General features: G+C 38.8%; 1 protein-coding gene across 1 annotated transcript in view; it reads left to right on the top strand.

Annotated features, from left to right (window-relative positions):
* Positions 1-237: 237 nt before the first annotated feature.
* The window catches only part of atad2b (ATPase family AAA domain containing 2B), a 66939-nt gene continuing 45933 nt past the window's right edge, over positions 238-21243 (top strand). Inside the window, exons 1-16 of the mRNA XM_053844037.1 lie at positions 238-439; positions 4515-4681; positions 4820-4851; positions 4951-5098; positions 6109-6208; positions 6302-6422; positions 15101-15253; positions 15358-15433; positions 15726-15827; positions 15936-16047; positions 16269-16384; positions 16599-16773; positions 16858-16946; positions 17303-17462; positions 20327-20417; positions 20492-20803. Coding sequence (XP_053700012.1) covers positions 341-439; positions 4515-4681; positions 4820-4851; positions 4951-5098; positions 6109-6208; positions 6302-6422; positions 15101-15253; positions 15358-15433; positions 15726-15827; positions 15936-16047; positions 16269-16384; positions 16599-16773; positions 16858-16946; positions 17303-17462; positions 20327-20417; positions 20492-20803 — 2053 coding nt within the window. The 5' untranslated portion in view covers positions 238-340. The remainder of the gene's footprint in view (positions 440-4514; positions 4682-4819; positions 4852-4950; positions 5099-6108; positions 6209-6301; positions 6423-15100; positions 15254-15357; positions 15434-15725; positions 15828-15935; positions 16048-16268; positions 16385-16598; positions 16774-16857; positions 16947-17302; positions 17463-20326; positions 20418-20491; positions 20804-21243) is intronic.

The raw sequence follows: 21243 nt of genomic DNA, 5'->3' as shown, positions 1-21243 counted from the left end.
TGGGAATAGATGCATGCCTATATGGTTTTGTTACTTTACTTTAGAATCACTTAATCATTTTATCTATTAAACATTTTTTTGGTGCCACTTCACACAAAATTCTGTGATTCATAACAAATATGATCAATTACATTTTTTTTCCATAAAGTGTATTTTTCTTGAATAAAGCAGTACATTTGAAACTATAATAAGATCTTTATTCGATCTATGGAAGAAAGAGGGTGAGAGAGAAGCGAGTGAGAGAGAGAGAGAGACATGGCGCCTCGATGCTGCGCTCACTGAGCCAGTGTTTGGAGCCGGTTAGAAAGATTCTGCACGGGCATACAGGAATAAAATAGACATGGTGAACACGAGGAAAAGCTCACGACCAGTGAGCACCCCCTTCATCTCATCCAGGACCAGGTCGTCGTCGAGAATCCAGCGAAACTCTGAGGAACATGTAAGCCGGTTTCCTTTCTCTGCCGGCGAGCTAGGTGGCTCTGCTAGTTCACAGTTGTAGCCATGGCCTCTATTGACACATCTTTAGTAGTAGAACGGGAGCACCACTGCTCCTGACACCGCCTAGTAGTCGTATAAATATAAACGAAGATTTAAAATCTGCGGTTGCTTCCTCTATTCTTAACATTGTGTGCAATACACAGCTGTCAAACACAAGCTACCTCCTGGCTAGCTCTAAGTTGAGTTCCCTTTGTGTTTGGTTATTTCCCTCAGCACCGTTACCCCTGTAAATAGCCTTTTAAATAAGAGTCATGTGGCGTTTATGCCCGGCGACAATAGGGTTACTGTATGCCGACGTCTCCATCATGTTAGAACAGTTATTTTCACTGCAGTTTAACGATAGTAGCTTTATAGGTTAGAGCTAGCCGGGCAGTTAGCTTGCAGTGGGGGAAGGGAGTCCCCGGTTCACAACAGTTGGCTGGCTCTTGTCCCATATTTAGCAAGTCTGAACTTGGTGAACTCTCGGAGGATAACTAACAACACGTTGTAACCGAGCAGAGCCTTTTGGAATTTTGATCAATAATTTCGTTTCATCGTCCGGCTAGTGACAAGTCGTGTCGGGCGTTTGACCTGTCTGACAGTCTTTGTCTCAGAATGTAAACATTGAGGGCGTGCAAAGCGTGTTTAGTGTTTCCTCGTCATCCACTCGTGCAGCTCAATACATCACGTCTAGGTTTGGAACGAATCCATCTTATGACCTCAACACTTTAATCAAGAAAGTTAAGGGCATTCCTTAAACTTGTGTTATATCTAATGCAATCTAATAACTATAGTTATGATGACTGGAACGAAAACTTAGTGTGATCCTGCTCGATTCAGCTGTCTATTATCTTCTGTAAAAAGCTACTTATGAATGAATGTTTCAATCTAATGTATTGTAAATGCCATATATGACAAGTTGCATGGCATTTGTATAGCTGTTGCACAAGGTCGTCATTATTGCACACAATTCAGTCCATATTTGTCCCTACATTTCACAGAGATCGAAAAGCAGCCGAGTAAAAACAGTTCTCATAATTTATGCCCTTAATTCACATTTTTCCTTATTTTTCTGTGCAGTAGTTGTGTGTAGCAGTGCGCAAGATTGTCTGTGTGAGGTTATTTGTGTTGTGTCTTACTGTCAGTGTGTGTGTGTGTGTGTGTGTGTGCATTTTTATTATAGCCAGTCATATGTGTGTTCCTAACTTTCACTTGTGAGCTTAGAGGTTTCCTCACCAGAGAGATCTAGCAGTTTCTGTGTCAGATACATTTTCTTGAAAACCTTATGTTGTTTAGGGTTTTCTTTTTTATTTGTCAGTGAGTTCTACATTGTCTCTCCAAGTATTGCTGTCTGCATTTGTAATAACATATTGTTAGGGAATTAGTTTATACTACTACTTATACTGTCACAAAACCTCTGCAGTAAACAATTTTATTGACAAATTGACATTTAGTGTTTAGGACGGTGTTCAACCTGAATGAATGTTGTCAACCTGCACACATCATATGCCGACAAGTTGACTATTCCATGAGATAGTCAGTGTCTAATAGACTATGTGACGAAACTCATTTTCTTTGCTTTGTAAAAGTTCCTAGAAATATGTCATGCATTGTGTTAATTCATTGTCTAACTCTGCGCTCCTCTCCAGATTGAATTTTTATCTCATCAAACAACAGTGAAAATCATTAATTTGAGAGATAATGACTCCATTGAATAGAAATCCTCTCTAACCTTGTCACATGCGCTCGTGCAGCCTGAATATTTAAGCTTGTCTGCATTTTTACTTCCTTTCTCCTGCAGGTATTTTTTAGCTAGGCAGACTGTTGCCTATGACAACACACTTCTATGTTTGTAGGGAAGCATGTACACGACCGAGGGACTTTTGGCATCTTTTGTTGGTTATATATATATATATATATATATATATATTTTTTTTTTTTTTTTTAACTGTTTATTTTTCAAATTTTAAATTTTACAAAATACAGGCATTATGATTGAAAATGATACATACAATGGTTTATAACATGTAAGAAAAGACAGAGAACAATAAAATAAAAAAATAAAAAAAATAAAATACAGACAGAAAAACATTGGGGATATTACAATAACTTATAATTACGATAAGGTTGGATTTCTTTGCTGAATCCATCTTTTTGTGTATAACCCAGTTTTCAGTCTCAACAGAGAGGTCAAATACTCCATCTGCCTTATTTCTTCAATAATGTCAGTCCAACTTCGTACATCAGGTCCATCAGTTTTCATCCAGTTCCTTGTAATAGCTTTTTTAGCAGTAAGCATCAAGATTTTAAATAAATATTGATCACCTTGTTGCACCTGTGAGGGCAAGAGTCCCAGCAAACATATCTGTGGGTCCTTAAGAATATTACATTCAAATATCTCCTCAAGAATATTTATAACATTGTCCCAGAACGTTTGTATTTTAATACAGGTCCAAAATATATGTGAATGAGAAGCATTCATGTGCCCACATTTTCTCCAGCATTGTTGTGGTTTTCCCAGTTGTTTGCCTCGGTGTGAAGCAAAATCTTATCAAGGTCTTCCAGCCAAATTCCCTCCATTTTCTCGAAGCTGTAGTACTGTGTTGTGTATTGCACATTAAACCCCATTCTTTTTTAGATATTGTGATTTCCAACTCCTGTTCCCATTTTGTTTTAACATACAGTGTGTTTGCACCGTTGTTTTTCTGTAAGCCCCCATACACTTTAGAGACTATTTTTGTAGGTACTTCTTTATAAGCCTCTACAAACACCTGAACAATTTCATTTCCTTCAGGAGAGAGTTTGTGTCTAATGTCAGTGTTGAAAAAATGTCTAATCTGCAAGTATCTGAAAAAATCTTCATTGTCCAATTTGAACTCTTTCTTAATTTTCTCAAATGTTTTAAAGTTGTTACCCACTACTAATTGACAAATTGCAGTAATCCCTTTATGTCTCCAGTTATCAAATGTACTATCTAATTTTGCTGGAATAAATTTAGAATTTGAGGATGGCCAGATTAAAAGTTTGCAGTCATCATCCAAATGATACTTTCTCGTCACATGTTGCCATATTTTAAATGTTTCTTTTAATATGTTGCTCTTTAGTATTTCGGTTATATATATTTTTAATTATGAATGATGAATTCATCGCTTCGGTAGCCCTAAGTAATAATAGTAATAATAACCTTGCCGTTTTTTCCTAATGTATTATTTTGATAAAATCCGTCTTTTATACGGACTTTGCACTATTATGTCATCCTTACTTTTCCTCCAGTCCTTAAATCATCCAAGTTGAGTGCATATCTAAACTGCTATTACACAGACCTCCTGGAGACCTTCCCTTTGTTTTTAGCGGTGTTGAACCACTTGTACTTGTTGATGATGCTCTGGACGGTTGAAAGAGGGACATCATACTACTTGGAAACAGTCTTGTAACCTTTTCCTTCACTGTGGCTATGAACAAGATGCTGATGCAGGTCCTCGCTGAGCTCCTTCTTCCAGATATTAAGAATGACCTGAACACTTTCCCCCTATTTATACTGTTCTGGAAAGATGTCTTTTTTCACTTTAACATTTGGCCAACAATGTTCACTTCATTGTGACATCTTGAAGTTAGTACAAGACAAAAATGACCACATTTGGCACATTTTTGTTGAAAGATTGTCAGGGGTATGAATAATTTTGAACATGGCATTTTTGGGGTCGCCAGAAATAAAATGCCCCAGAAATAAATATTAAAAAATTATGTATTTTTGTCATTCTTTCAATTGTTGGCCACATATAACTGACACACAAATTAGAAAAAAAAATCATTAATTTCATCCCAAAATAAAAAAAAATCACAAGAGTTAGCAAGGGTATGAATAATTTTGAGGACGAGTGTGTGTATGTGTGTGTGTGTGTGTGTATATATATATATATATATATATATATATATATATATATATATATACACTTTATTACATCTTTCACTAATGAATAAAAGAAACTATTTTTTTTTTAATTTTTTAAAAATGATATCTATTTCACAATTCACAGAAAGAACCTGTTAGCGATGTGAGCAGTGCAAGTAGCCCACGAATGCAGCCACCCTCCAAGCGGACGCGGCGGCAGACTGCTTCTGAGCCAAGCTCCAGAGATACTTCACCTTCTCCTCAGGCTAAGGGGCAGAGGGTCAGCTGGGGTCTCCCCACTTACCGCACAAGGTCAGGTGCTAATTATGTTCATCCACTGAAGTAAATACAAAAATCTGGCCACTTACAGAAAACTTGTGTTTCAGTTTTCTGAAGTTCTCATGTTAGAAGTTGCATTTTTTACCTCATCATTTTTTTTTAAAATTCCAGGTTATCATCTCGTATTATGCAGAACGGACATGGTAATATGATGCCTTCCTTATTTATTTATTTATTTTTCTCAATGAGCAATGTCTAGCAATGAGCTAAAAACATGTCTTATTTGTTTGTTGTTGTTGCAGCTCATATGAACCACTGGAATAAGGACAGTGGCGCGGGAGACCACTCTCGAATGAATGGCCATGTGGAGCTTAAGAGGAGCTGCCGGGTGAGAAAGAACAAATTTGAACACCTGAACCAGAGTCTGCTCTTCGACCAACTGGTCAACAGGTATGCTTGAAGTTGAATCTTTGACTAAGGAATAGAAGGAACCAGTTGAGGGCACTGATCTGACATGCAATTTATGGCCTGCTATTAGGCCTACACGATTCAGGGGAAAATATGAATCATGATTTTTTTTAGCTAATAATTGATATCACGATTCTCTCCCACGATTTTTCCCTCTTGAAACACGTAGTTTATTGCACACATAAACCATGACAAAACAAAGTTGCATCACCAGGCATATGACGTTTGAGGTGCTGATAAAGATTTGTGGTAGCGATACTCCGATCAGGGTTTTTGCTGCCGATCAGGATACCGATCACATGGATTGACAAGGAATTTGGAATCAAAATGATGGGACCTTGTTTGTCGAAGAGGTGAAAACATGAACCATTATATCATTTTCAGTCAGAACGGTTTTATTATACCTCTTCTAGAAGGCAAAAAAGCTTGCAGAATGCAGCAACTATTATATCAAAAAGACACAACTGAAAAACATTTAATTCGATGTGAAACATCGCAGGTGAGTCTCTAGAGACTGTGCTGTGTCCGTGAAATATTGACATACTGTAGCGGGACTCCGAGTCAGAGAACCAGTGAAACACGTGACTACAAGGCGCTTCGTCATTGGTTGAAGGAGAAGTCACGAGCATTGTGGGAACGCAGAAAGTAGTAGCTTGCAGTGCCGCTTGGGAACGTAAAACTCACAAAGGAAAGTAGCATTTGTGATGCAAGGGTGAATCAAAATCGCATTTTTTTTTTTTTTTTTACGATTTATCGTGCAGGCCTACCTGCTATCAAGCATTTTTATGTCAGAGGAGTAAACTCATAGAAGACTATTGAACAAACATTGATGATCCAAATATATTTTTCCCCCTTGTTTTTTTTTTCCAAAAAAGAAAAATACATTCAGAACCTAAAATACAATGAAGACCCATCACTTGAGTTTTACGATGCTGCTCTTTAATAAAGAGGTCTTCTGTTTGAAATTTTATGCCACTCTTGTTGTTATGCAGCACTGCTGAGGCTGTCCTTCAAGAGATGGACAACATCAGTAGCATCAGGCAGAACCGAGAGGTCGAGCGACTGCGCATGTGGACTGGAGAGACCGAGGAGGTGAGTGCGCCACTGCTGCGATGTCGGAGTTTGAATGGCATTTATTCACAAGATCCTATGTCCAGTTATTTCATGGTGTCTCTTAATTTCCAGGAAAACATTGACATGTATTCTCGAGTGAAGCGCAGGAAATCCATGCGCAGGAACAGCTTTAGCATGCCTGCTCACCACAAAGCCATGAATAAAACGGAGGATGAAGAGGAGGGGACGGAAGGTTGGTTTACCTTTTCAACTGTCTGCATTTCAAAGACTGTCTTAAATAAAATGGCAAATCACCATTCACAAAACTAACTCTTTCAAATGAACCATAAAACAACCCATAATTAAATCTTTCAGAGCCAGTCACTCAAGTGCCTGAGGTCAACAAGTCACTGGGCTTCACTGAGTCTGTAATTGTACTGCATTAAACTAAATAAATAATAATAGAAATTAGACACAGTTATATGAAATGCATTTCCCTTATTTCTCATGATGGCACTGCTTATTTCATTAAGCTAATTCACAGGTTGATGTCATTCATAAGAATTACAATACTGTTTATGGAAGTATAGCTTTATCAATCTTTAAAAATAAATGACTCACAAAGACTCAAGAGATTGCAGTTTGACACAAAACTAGGTATTGAGAGATTTATTGAATTATATAGTTGTGCAGACAAGGAGACAACTTGACTTTAACTCAACAGGAAACAATTCTCTCAGAGTAGAAAACGCGGCGACATCTGTGTGAATTCTTGTTTTTCTTCCAAAATGTATTTTATTGTTTTCTTTTTATATATACATGACAAAACATTACATTCCACATACAAAAAATCCAAACATGACATACAATGATTATACAATTCCCTGACCTTATATTCAAAATAACAAAAAAAGACAAAAAAAACACAACACTATCACAACAAGACTAACATTGGTATGCACAACATTATTCCCCCTCATCTACCCCCCCGTTCCCGCTGCAACAGACCAATGATGTTACTATTATTTTCCAAGAAACTAACATAGGGTTTCCAATTTTTTTTTTTTCGAACATTCGTGTTTTATTTCTTACTATATAGGTTATTTTTTCCAATGACATAGATATGGACATTTCCTTAAGCCACACACCTATTTGTGGTTTATTCATTATATCATTTTTCCATCCCAAAGCTATTGTACGTTTAGCTTGAAGAATACACATGTCCACCAACTTTACCACTTCTTTTGTCAAGACTGGTCTAACCGGTTTCAACCCCAAAATACAAATTTTTGGGTCAAGAGATAGATTCTTTGATCTTGTGGCACTCCCACAAACTATGAAACAACTTACCTCTTGATTCATCACATGTAATCCAGGGATCCGGTATGTTATCATTAAACTTGTGTAATTTGATCGGAGTTAGTGTGTAGTAACCACTTATATTGTAGTAGCTTTTGGGCTTTTGCACACGCTTCCATCCAATCCTCTACAGAAATCTCCTCACCCATAACTTCACAACGTGCCTGTAGTTTCTTCCTTGAAGACTCTTTAGAACCCGAAACAAGAAAATCATACCAAAAAGAAATTCAACCCTTTCCATGACTGTTTTTAATGATCCCTTCTTCTAAAGTGGAAAGACTAGGTTTAGTCAAAACACTATTTTGTGCAGCTGAAATATAACTTCTCACCTGAAGATATTCACATAAATGCTTCCTCGGAATGCCATAAGTAGTTGCGAATTCCTCAAATGACATTAATATTTCCTCTTTATATGCATCCTGGATTGACTTTCAACCCTTTACTGCCCATGATCGAAAACCTGCATCGGCCGTTCCTGGTTTGAAATTTACGTTGCCCCATATGTGGCAGAAGCAAGACAGACTCTTCGATATGCCCATAAATTTTTGAACATAAAACCAGATGTTGATCATGTTCCTCACAGTAGAGTGAGTGGTATTCTTCCTCAAATGTTTAAAGTCTGCCGACTGCAAGTACATATCTAATGATAACTCTGAGTCTACTGCGCAGGATTCTAAATCCAACCAGTTTGCCTTACCTTCAAAATAAAACATGATAGATCTCAATTGAGCAGCCCAATAATACCATTTCATATTGAGACATTTAAGGCCTCCACCATCATATGGCAAATGCAACACTGACTGGCGCTTGTTTTGCCAAATACAGTTTGTAAACATTTTTTTTAATCTGTTGAACAGGTCCGAAGGAGGAGACAAGGGAATATTCTGAAATAAATAAAGATATTTGGGTTGTATACTCATCTTCAAAATATTTTTCCTTCCAATCATAGAAATTGTTAAAGAAGTCCAGTGATCTAAAGAAATAATAGTATCTTCTAACAAATTATCATAATTTGCTGAAGCAACATTATTCACCTCAGGAACAATTTCTATACCTATGTAAATTTATTAGTTGGATTAAAGCATGCAACATGAGCTTTAAGCCTTTCTCTCTCAACATCATTAAGCAACATTATAGAGGATTTTGACTGATTTATCTTACAACCAGATATCTTTCCGAATGTATTAATCAGATCTAGAAGAGTAGGTATGGAAGTATTAAGGTTTTTGAGGAAGAGGCTTGCATCATCAGCAAGCGGGGCTATTTTATGATTTATTCGTGAATTCCATAGATATTTTGATTCGACCGTATGGCTATGGCAAACTGTTCTTTTGCTAAGACAAATGACAGCGAAGAGAGCGGTGAACCTTGGGCCACACCCCTGCAAATGTCAAAATATTCAGACTCCATACTGTTGGTGTAGCCTAACCCATTTGCCAAACACCTCACCACAGCCGAATCTTCTGATGACTTCGAACAGATACGGCCACTCTATCAAAGGCCTCCATGGCATCCAGCAACAACACCGCAGTGTCTGGTGCCCCCCTCTGACAGTGTAGAATATTCATAACTCTCCTCACATTATGGAATCCCTGTCTTCCCTGTATAAATCCATTTTGGTCCTCTCCCACCACCCACGGAAGCAGGCTGTCTAATCGCCTCGCAAGCACTTGACATATCATTTTCATATCAGAATTCAAAAGGCTAATAAGACGCATATTTTCACACATTGTGCTTGGTTTTCCTGGTTTTGGTAGTAGCGTAATTAATACAAGTCTCATAGACGGGGGGAGAAGACCACTGCGGAAAGATTCGAGCAGCATTTCCTACATGGGCGTCGTCAATTTGTCTCTGAATTTTTTGTAAATATCTATCGGTAGACCATCTGGCCCCGGTGCTTTACTGGCTTGCATGACATCGATTGCCTCATATTTCTGATGTGGTCAGGCTTTTATTTAAAGTTTTCTTTTCTTCTTCTGAAATGGCAGGTAACTTGAGTCCATCTAGAAATTGTTCTTGTATATCTGGATCTAATAAAATCTCAGAACGATACAACTTTTCGTAAAACTCCTTAAATGCCTTCTTAATTTCTACCGGGTCCACAATCGTATTCCCACTTGTGTCTTGAATCGAATTGATGGCCCTTTCTGGCTGTTGTTGTTTGATGCGCCATGCCAATGACCTAACTGGCTTCTCTCCTTGATCATAATATGATTGTTTGAGCCTCAATATACTAGCAGCTGCTTTTTCAGCAGACATTTGGTTATACTGCGACCTAAACACAAGTAATTCTCCCTGCGTATGTGCAGTGTTAGGTCCATTTTCATATACTTCTTTCTTCAGTACTTGTCCAACTTTTCCATTTCAAGCCCAGACCTTTTTGTTTTTGTGCTAGTGAAACTAATAATTTAGCCCCTGATAAATGCTTTAAAAGCCTCCCATCTTGTACTAGCCGAGGTCTGCCACATGTTAATTTCAAAATAAACATCAATTTGTTGATCTATGAACTCCACAAACTTGGGATCAAGAAGCCAAACCTCTGAAACCGCCACTTTGGAGGAGCCTTCAATATTTTTGGAACTGTATATGTTAAAGATACAGCAGCATGATCAGATATAACAATGCCACCATGATGGCAGTCCTCTACGTTGGAAACCAGCAAAGCTGAAATTAATATAAAGTCTATGCGGGAGTATGATTGATGAGTTTTGGAATGACAAGAATAATCTATTACATTTGGGTTGAGCTGCCTCCAGATGTCTACTAGATTCAATTCCTTGATAAAATGTAGCACTGTCGTCCTAGATCTGACATGAGTGTTATCCATGCCAGATGATCTGTCTTTCTCAGGACAAAGAGTTAAATTATAGTCCCCAGCGATGATGTGCTCACCCGGAAGATTAGCAATTACAAGAAACAGATTGTTATAAAACATAGGATCATCCTCATTTGGCCCATAGACATTTATTAAATTAAGCATCCCTGACATCATAAAACCTTGAACCACAATTTGTGACCATATTTGTGAATAAGAATTGCGACTCTCTGGCCCGCGAGGAGAATGTGGCAGACAGCACCTGTCTTGCCCATCTCCTTTTGATTTTTACAGTCTTCCACTACCAAATGTGTCTCTTGCAAAAATACAATTTTGGATTGTGAACCCTTCAACCTTTTAAGAAAAATAGTATTTCCCCAACATCCAGTGTCTTGATGAAGACCACACACCACACATAAACACACACACAAAAAAAACACATAACAATGAGAAACAGCACACAGATAATGATCCCTGACCGCCCACAAAGCCCTTTAAGACCACGAATTGGGCTTCTTCCCCCCTCTCCAATTTGCACCCCAAGAAAATTGACAGCCATTCCACCCACAATGTGGAGTAGTCCAACAACACCATCTGACCTATGCTAAACTCTCCCTCCATTCTTGAACTATGAAAACACAACTTTTGTATTAAATTTTTATAAAAATGGACAAAAATTTGATGGAAATTGAAGTTGCCAAGACACTGAAAGCATATCTTGGCGATCAACCAACTAAAATAAAATTAAATAACTGATTGTACTAAACAAAATAAAACCAGAGATTTAGAGATACACCTTGGGATATTAAAGTAAAAAAAATGTATAAATTAAATAACACTCAAACGTTCCCCATCCAATTAACATAAGAAATAATGACTCATGAAATCTCGTTGGGCTTATTTCGCATAAAATAAAATAAAACAAAAGTCTGTGTCATGAGCTCAGATTAGTCCACAAGTGTACCTCTCATTTTCATTACTCCACAGATGTATATCCCTCTTTCTTTTGGATTCGTCGAATGAAGTCCTTAACATCCTCTGGTTTGTTAAAAGCCAGAGTCGCGTCCTCAAATGTCACCAAAAGTCCAGCTGGAAATAGAATTCCCTGGCGGATCCCAGGAATCCTCCTGAGTTGTTGACGAACTTCATCGAATTCCTTTTGCTTCTTACGGATCTCGTTCGGCAAGTCTGGGTAGAATCTGACCGGCTTTCCCTCGAACAAAATATTTCCACTGCCCTTATCCGAAGACTGCATCTTGGAGCCTTCATCACCTTCTCCGCATCTCTGTGGCCCAGGAACTTCATGATTGAAGTTTGTGGGGGCACGTTAACATCTCTCCTCTGCCCGATCTGGTAAGCTGCTTCCACGGTTATCTTCGACGGGATCCCCAATGTTTGAGGGATCCAATTTTCGAGGAAAGCACACACATTACCTTCTGCCGTTTCGGGCAAGTTTCACACTTGCGTGAAGTTGGCTCAATATCCACAGATTTGACTTTCGCGGGTTAATAAATCAATAGCATAAACATTTTATGACTCATATCTTGGCTCTTACGAGTCAGTGCTACATGCTCTATCGACTACAGTCGAATTGTAAACCAAAACGTGCGCCGTGTTTTCTGCATGAATTACACAGATCTCTATGCAGACGGGTAATGTGAAAATCAGTGACTCCTTAATTATTGTGCGTCTTTAAAACATATGAAGAACAATGATAATGGCTACTTGAAGAGGACCTCCCCATGGTGTTACTACTGCAAGTATTTTTTTTAAATTTCTCTTCTCAATATTTTGTGATCTTGTAATCATATTTCTGAACTTGAAACTTTTCTTGTCAGAAATTAAGTAGTTGCCAATGGATTCAGTGAGACAGTTGTTGTTGTTAATAATGTTTATTGTCTTCTGGCAGAATCATTATTCCTGAAAAAGTATTCTGCAAAGAAAAATTGAGTGTATTTAGTGCAACACAGCACACAGATCCAGGGGGTATCTGGCCTTTAGACATCCCCAGGCTACCACCTCCCTCAATGTCCACACTGGATCTTCAGGGAATGAAAAATAAACACATAAAAACAGAGATATGGTATTCATTACAATTATATACAAACTATGAGTAAAATAACTCTTACCCAAACAACTGCTATTGAAGCTGCTGGCAGGTCCAGAAAGCCACAGAATGAACAGTACATCTCTTTTGATGCTTTGAATGAAGGCCACATGAATGCAACTACATTCATATTATTAAAAAAATATTAATAATGTACCTGATCCTTTGCCATTTCTTTTCTCATGTTTTTGAGGGATTTTCTTTTCATTGTTGAGGGTTATCCCACTGGGAATGTTTGTCAGTGCCTCAACTGTCTATTCACAAATAAAGAAAAAGGTCCGTATTCATCTAATGATCCATTATATTGCTATTACTACAAATGTCTTACTTCCATGACCATGACACCACAACTAGAACAGAGCAGAATTCCAGCAGAAATTCAGACAAGTTCAATTCTTAGGATGATGAACAGGTGGACACAACAGTCGAATATAATGCATGGATAAAAGATTCAAGAGATGAAGCAGACATTTTTGATAACTGTTTACAGTCGATAATAACGATCATTGATCTTTTGTGAGGAGCACGCACTTCCACTTACAACATTTAAAGCAACAGTTTAGTTTGTTGCAGCAGATATTAACTACTAATTTATGGAAATGCATACTAATTCCAGCCTTGTAAATCTGAAGCTGTTACAAAATCTGATGAAAATATTTATGTAAAATATTGATAAGAGAAATTTGAGAAACTACTAGCTGTAGTAACACCATGGGTAGGTTCTTTATAAGTGACATGAATATGGTGACCATCAGTAGTGTAGTTCATGAAATATTATCACGTTATTTTACGTTTTTTCTCTGTCCAAATCATTTTTTGTCGGTCCCGATAATACTGTCGTCGCGAGACAGTATTACGTAACCTAAATAGCGAATGTGCTGAGTCACCGAGAGTTGAATGTTGTTTGTTTGTTGTTTTTTTTATTTATTGACTTCAGAACTTAACGTAAGTCAAGTTCGCTAGTCTTATGTTTATTCTCCCCGACCTTGTTTTCATATCGATGCCTTGGGTTTCCATTTCCTTATTTTTCTTCTCTGGACTTAATGTCTAGAATTTTCGATCTATGTCCTCTGTGTTGGCGATACGAGTCCGCGCACCTTTGATACGTTCCGTACATTCGCTGATATCCTTTATCCCTTCAATTGCAAACATGACTGAATCAAAGCTTTTATTTCAGTCGGTTTTAAGGTCTTAAGTATTAGCGTATTGCCGGTACTCTCCGCCTTTTCGGACGCAGCCATGTTGCTAGCGGTATCTTCTTCACTCACTTTCGGATTACGGCAACTGAATTTCATCTTAGATTGGAAGTTTCCCCGATGTCTATCCGATCTTCGTCTCACCATCTGGTTATTATTAGCGATAAATATGCTCACTTTCCATCAAAGTGTGTTTCATTTCTCAATGGACTTTGTCAAACCCGCGGAGCGGAGAAACGCACGTCGCCGCCACCTTAAGCCCCCGTGTGAACTCTTGTTATTCATGTTTCTTGAAAGGAAATTATTCAAGATGATTTTATGATGTGAGTTAATCCAAGTGGCTCCAGAACAGAACTAGATTAAAGTCCATAAACACCTGTTCTCTTCTCAATATTTTGTGATCTTCTGATCATATTTCTGAACTTGAAACTTAAGCAGTTGGTAATGGATTCAATGACACAGTTGTTGTTGTTAATAATATTTTTTGTCTTCAGGCAGAATCATTTGTCCTGAAGAAGTATTATGCAATAATTGAGTGTATTCACTGCACACAGAGCCAGGGGGTGTCCCAGGCACTGGATGTGGTACCACCTCCCGCAATGTACACACTGGATCTTCAGGGAATGAAAAATAAACACATAAAAACAGAGATATGGTATTAATTATAATTATATACAAACTATTAGTAAAATAACTCTTACCCAAAGAACAACTACCTAGAATAAACAGTACATTTCTTTTGATGCTTTGAATGAAGGCCACATGCAACCACACACACAGTTTTGTTAGAAAATAATAATGTACCTGATCCTTTGCCATTTCTTTTCTCATGTTTTTGAGGGATTTTCTTTTCATTGTTGAGGGTTATCCCACTGAGAATGTTTGTCAGTGCCTCAACTGTCTGCCATGCCATCTGCATTGATTAACAAATGAAGAAAAAGGTCAGTATTCAGTCAGTATAGATGTGAGTTAATCCAAGTGGCTCCAGAACAGAACTAGATTAAAGTTCATAAACACCTGTTACCCAAATCTCCTTGTCTATGATACATGTTTATGACCAGCTGTGGTGTCGAAACTTCAAGCTCAAGGGTGAAAACGGCACGTTTTGAGTGCTTTAATGTAAATAAAAGATGTGAGGTGATGATTGATGTGATTTAATGAGTCAAGTTCAGAACATTGCTGAGTTTGTTACATGAGTCTTGATGCTGGACCCCGTTTTCTAAACTAGTTAAGAAGTGATCTTCATGCATTTTTAAGCCGGTGCTCTACTGACCTTTCGACAGCACCGCTGCACCCGTGGCTTCTAGACCAGTGCGGCTTATGCATGAACAAGATCTATTTTCCTTAAATTTAGTGGGCGCAGCTAATATTCAGGTGCGCTCTATAGTCTGGAATTTATAGTTTTACAAATAAGTGTGCCTATGCTTCTACATCTCTCACTTTCTGATGTTCAGAATCCCACGGAGACGACGAAGAAGAAGAAGAAGAAGAAGAGGAGGATGCAGATGATGATGAAGGGGATGAAGCAGAAGAGGCAGAAGAGGAAAACCGACCGTACAACTTGAGGCAGCGCAAGGCAGTGCAGCGATACGAGGCACCACCCATCGGTAACTGCTCTCCTCATATAAAGTTAATGATCAATCATGCTGCTCAAATCCTCTGAGAGAGTGTTTGTGTTATTAACAACCGTTTCACTGTTCACTGTTTTTAGAACCTGTCAACAGAAAACCGAGCAATCTCTCACTTTTTGACACGCACAGATCCCCTGCAAGAAGAAGCCATATACGGTGGGTTGAGGAATTGATGTCCTGTTTTCGCTTTTGTGACATGTTCAATTCTTCACTGAAGCTGACTGTTGCAATTTGAGCAACTGTAGTCCTTCAGGACATTGGTGTTGTGTAAACTTCCTTGACTTTTCCAAGCTATTGCTAATATTTAGAGTATATGTTATACTCTAAATACTCTAAAAAAAGAAACATTTTGAACATATACGCATATTCATTTTGTCTGTGTTATTTTAATTTGATAGAAGAATAGAAATGGAAAGAACTCAACTGAAAATAAAGCTATCTTTTCCAGAGTGAAGAAACACGCCATTCACAGTAGTGACACGACTTCATCTTCTGACGAGGAGCGCTTTGAGAGGAGAAAAAGCAAAAGCATGACTCGAGCAAGAAACAGGTTCCAATATCCATCTTTCCCCAAATGGCAGCAGTATTTTGGCAGTGGGATTCATTATTTGCTTTCGTAACGTGCAATCGCGGACTAATGATCCATTTTGGGTTGCAGATGTCTGCCAATGAACTTGATGGCTGAGGATTTAGCCAGCGGGGTTCTACGAGATCGGTCAAAAGTCGGTGCCAGTTTGGCTGATGTGGATCCCATGAACCTTGATACCTCTGTGAGTGAAAAGGCTTTTAAAACAAGAGGGTAGATGAGGTTTGATGAGATTCTGTCATAATAGCGGAAATAAAAGTAGCAGTTTCCCAGGCATTTTGTAAATAACCATCTATATTGTACTGTAACTGTCCGGAATTATCCTGCTTTTACTGTGGCTAATGAATGTGTTATTTTAATAGACATACCACTTATATCTCTGTTTTATTCACGTGTGTTCATCAGGTGAAGTTTAACAGTGTTGGTGGTCTAGGCAATCACATTAAGGCACTGAAGGAGATGGTAGTGTTTCCACTGCTTTATCCTGAGGTGTTCGAGAAGTTCAACATTCAGCCTCCCAGGTGAGTGAATTCATGGCTGGATTTGTACTTCCTCTTCTTTTTTATAGTATGTGAAGATGTGAATTATACAGCTTCTCTGAGTTGAAGTTGGTATATTCTTCAAACAGATCATTTTTTGCTAATCCTATGTAAAATCCTTAGTGAAATGTTAAAATGCTTCTCTGCCTCCCGGTGATCCAGTAGTCTTCATCTCTCTTCCCTTGTCTTCTTTCAGGGGGTGTTTGTTCTACGGTCCTCCGGGAACTGGAAAGACACTGGTGGCACGGGCGCTTGCCAATGAGTGCAGCCAAGGTGACCGTAAGGTTTCTTTCTTCATGAGGAAAGGAGCCGACTGCCTCAGCAAGTGGGTTGGTGAATCTGAACGGCAGCTGCGCCTGCTCTTCGACCAGGTGAATATAGAGCATGCAGCATTGCTTCATGAGCTGTTAGACATACTGTTTAATGAGCTATAATCTTTTTTGGGTGGAACGCAGGCTTACCTGATGAGGCCGTCGATCATTTTCTTTGATGAAATTGATGGGTTGGCCCCAGTACGTTCCAGCAGGCAAGACCAGATATACAGGTAAGAGAGCAATTGGCCTACACAAGGCCATCCAAATCTGTGTTTATATGCAATATATGGCCTCTAAATTTGCTTTTGCAACAGACGTATTTTACCACAGATGAAATGAAGGCTTGTCTATGCTACTGTTTATTTGACAGTCCAAAGTGAGAAACATTTAATTTATTTTTACTTTTGTCACAACCACATAATGTTGAATTGTTTTCATGTCCATATTACAAGTTTGTTCTTTGCTGTTCTTTATGGTCTGCCTTGAATAATTCTGCATTTTCCGAGTTATTCCTGCTGGTATAATCTGTTGTTTTCTGCAACTACTAGTGAGTGTTGTTGCTTTGCTTTCCTCCTACTGTCTGTAGTTCGATTGTGTCTACTCTTCTGGCCTTGATGGATGGCTTGGACAGTCGTGGGGAGATAGTGGTCATTGGTGCTACAAACAGACTTGACTCTATTGACCCAGCACTCAGGAGGCCTGGACGATTTGACCGGGAGTTTCTGTTCAACCTGCCTGACAAGAAGGTGAGATGAACTCTAGCAATCAATAATGGTGAAGAGTATGACGATGGAGCTGCTACTCAGTGCCAGATGGGGAGTCACATTCACTCGTTTTCAAGCACACATCTGTTGTGGGATTTACAGGATTTGAATGGAGATCTCAGTTTTTAGTTTGCCCGTGCCACTTGGGTCAAGGGGAATGTAACATGCTCCCAAACCGGAGTGGAGCTTATCAGCCCATCTGGTCCTGGGTCTGCTGTGTAGTTTTCCCTCCGAAACTGGATGACATCTTCATCGCTGCTTGGATATGTGGATCTGCAATAGTTGTACTAAAATCAAAAACCCACCTTAGTAATGATCTTGAGTGAGGTTTGAGATTTATTAAGTAGAAATGTGGGTAGTAGTCAAAACCACAGGGAAGGATTGTATAATCTTGTGGGCCTCAAAAATATTGATGTGCCACTGAATCCCTGGACCTGTGTGTGTTACTGTGTTGTAACAAAACATTGCTCTTGCACTGAGATTCTCTGTCTTTCTGCATTTCTTGTCTGGAGTCAACACATTAAAACAGACTCCTCCACCGTAACCTACCTTGACCACCCTCCATCCAACAGTTCTCTTCTTTTGTCTGGTACTTCCATTTCTAATATTGTTCATCCAACATGTTCCCTGTGTCCAAACCCTCTGAGTGTGGCCTCCCTAACTTAGTCTCCAAACTCTGCCTTCTCTAACTCTGCTTCTTGTCTTGTTTAGAGCTACTGTCTCAAAACTATACATCATTGCAGGTCTTCTATGTCCTATAGGGCTTCGTTTTCACTCTGGGTGCCACTCATCTGTCACAGATCACACCTTACTTGTTCCACCCTGCCTGCACTCCCCTTTACCTGCTTTAATGTCTGTCTTTCATGTGCTATTGAGCTTTATTCCTCTTCTCTGCAGCTCGTAACTCCACCTTTCCAGCGTCTTTTTACTGTCATCAGGAAACATCATAGTCCAGAGCTACCTCCAGGATTTCTTGAAACCACGGCATGGAAGGTTGTGCCACGGTCGTGTAGCCGAAACTCCTCCCTAACCTCGTCGTTTAGTCTGTCCGTCTGATATACAATCAGTAATGGACTCCATTATTATATTATTATTATAACATTATTATTATCCATTATTATCCCTGATGTTCTCCTACCCTTACATTCATTCATTCATTCATTCTCTCTGCCACCCCTCACCACTGTTCTCATACATGTCCTGCACTACCCTCACATACTTCTCAGATGCTCCAGACTTCCTTAGACAGTACCACACTTGTTGCCTTGGATCTCTGGTATAGGCTCTTGTCCTTTATTGATTGATTTATTTCAACTTCAGACAGTTTCATTATTTATAGTGTCGACATTGTTTTCAGTGAGCTACATGTAATTTAAGATGTTTTATGTGGTGATTTGCGTTCCATTTGCATAATATTCAGTTTGACTTACATGTTTTCTGTATGTTATTTAATTATATTTTTTCATTTTTATAAGTTGTGATTTATTTGTTGTTGATAAAAGATGCCCGTTTTCGAGGAAAGTCGTGGACTAATGTAATTCTAAGAAGGCATAACTAGCTACTGGATACTAGACAAGTGGGGGAAAAAATGACACAAAAGCAAATAATTTGTTAGCAATTGCAGAAGTAACTAATTTTTAGGCTTTTATTCACACACCTAAATAATCTGTCTCTCCTGGGAAACCATAAAATGATTGCATGCAAATGTCTGTACGAGGAGTTCTCACCCAGCAGGAGAGGAAACTCATGCTCAAGTAATTAGTGTTTTACTCACAAGTGTCCTGCAAAGAAATTAGAACATGAAGCCCTTTGGCTATTAAGAGTCTCCCACTGTTTTTTTCTGTTGTTTTTTTTTTCTGGTTGTTGGTTGTTTTCATCCCTCAAGACTCAAGACAAATCAGATCCTCATTAGGTTTCTGGGGAACTGCTGAGAAGAATAAACCAAAGCAGATTTATTGCCATGCATTACACTAGGGGAGTCAAGCTGAGCGCCTAACTGTGATCTTATGTACATTTGACAGTGAAGGAGATAAAGAATCCAATAGGTGACCGCTCTTGATTAAGTCAGTGGGATGGCTAGCTAGCTACACAGTTGGATGAATGATAAGTTATTAATAATGACAGTTTTCGAAGGAATGTTTCTTTTATATGCACGCTGTCTCTCAGCTTCCCTGTTGGTTCAGACAAGCACAAAACCTGTAGAGGAGAGTGACACTGTTGTGACTTTTAAATAAGTGTGTGATGAAAGAATATGAAAGCTCATGTCCCGATTCGCGAGGAAAGCTGCTTTGTTTTTAATGTCTGCCCATGAATGTGTCGTCCTGTGGAGACGTTGCAATCTACTGATATCACTGGGTGTTTCATGCTGACACATAAGCACTCCAGTGGAGTTCGCTGGCGACATTTTGATGTTTTTTTTTTCTGCTCGTCAGATCTTCCTAACAGCGAGACAAAACTCAGGACATGTTTTTATTGAAGACTTTTATGATGAAATGGTTGTTTTCTGTGCTTTATTCATGATGCAAGTCAGTATTTCACTGGCAAACTCTTTTCAACAGCAGCTGTCAATAATGCATTTTTATCTCATAACTTATTTTCAGTGATTTAAAGGGTCTGATCTTTACTGTTCAACACAAAAAAGTTAGTTCTTCATACATTAGGGTTGTCGGTGTGTTATTAATGGATCAGGAATTTCCGAATACACAATTAGAAGCTACACAAGCACGAATAGGGAACAATGTTGATTTTTGTTTATAAGAAATACTTTTAATGGAATGAACTCAAGATTTTGTTTCTTGTTTAGTCTTTTGTGGGGCCTTTTTTTTTACACATTGTGTTCTTTTCAGGCCAGAAGGCACATCCTCCAAATCCACACACGTGACTGGAACCCTAAACTTGCTGAGCCATTTGTGGATGAGCTTGCAGAAAAATGTGCCGGTAATGAAGACTTTTTATTTTTCCTGCACAGACACACAAATAAACAATAATAATTTTTTTTCCTAAACATGCAGGCTACTGTGGTGCTGACATCAAAGCACTTTGTACCGAGGCAGCTTTGGTGGCGCTACGCCGCCGCTACCCACAGATCTATGGCAGCAGTGTTAAACTGAAGCTGGATGTCACCTCAATTGTCCTTGGGCCAGGCGACTTCAGCAAGGCCATGAAGACAATCGTTCCAGCTTCTCAGAGAGCCATTGCTCCCTCAGGCAGAGCCTTGTCCCCTCCCCTCCAGCCTTTGCTGGCCAGCTCTTTCTCCTTGGTGCTCAAAGCTCTGCTCCGGGTCTTTCCACAAGGTCATTCAACAGACCGGGACCACACACATGGTAGGTGTTCAAAACTTGCTTGTTTGCTACATTACTTCATCATATGATATTTTAACAAGAATGTGAATGAACAAAACTTTCTTCATGAAATTGATCATCATTTTCATGCCTTAATCTTATTCACTTAAAACAAAAATGTCAACAGATGGTCAAGGTTGAGGTTACGCCTATGATATATTCATTACTGATTAGAAAAGTTTCAGTTCTCTGCCTGTTGCCCACCTTTTTTGTACCAATGTTCTATATCTTTTACCCTCTATTTCCTCAGGACTGACTTCACAGGCGGTGAAATGTAATGTTTTGAAGTTGTTTGAATTAGAATGAGGTTCTCATGAGATGCAGAAGAACACCTTACTTTCTATGAAGCGTCAAGTGTCCTGGCTACCTTCCATCCATCCGTGACAGTAATACACAGCTGCAATGTTTATGAAAAATATTAG

The sequence above is a fragment of the Synchiropus splendidus genome, chromosome 15, assembly GCF_027744825.2.
Source record: "Synchiropus splendidus isolate RoL2022-P1 chromosome 15, RoL_Sspl_1.0, whole genome shotgun sequence".
In the NCBI taxonomy this organism is placed as follows: Eukaryota; Metazoa; Chordata; class Actinopteri; order Syngnathiformes; family Callionymidae; genus Synchiropus; species Synchiropus splendidus.
This window is presented reverse-complemented; position numbering and strand designations above follow the sequence as displayed.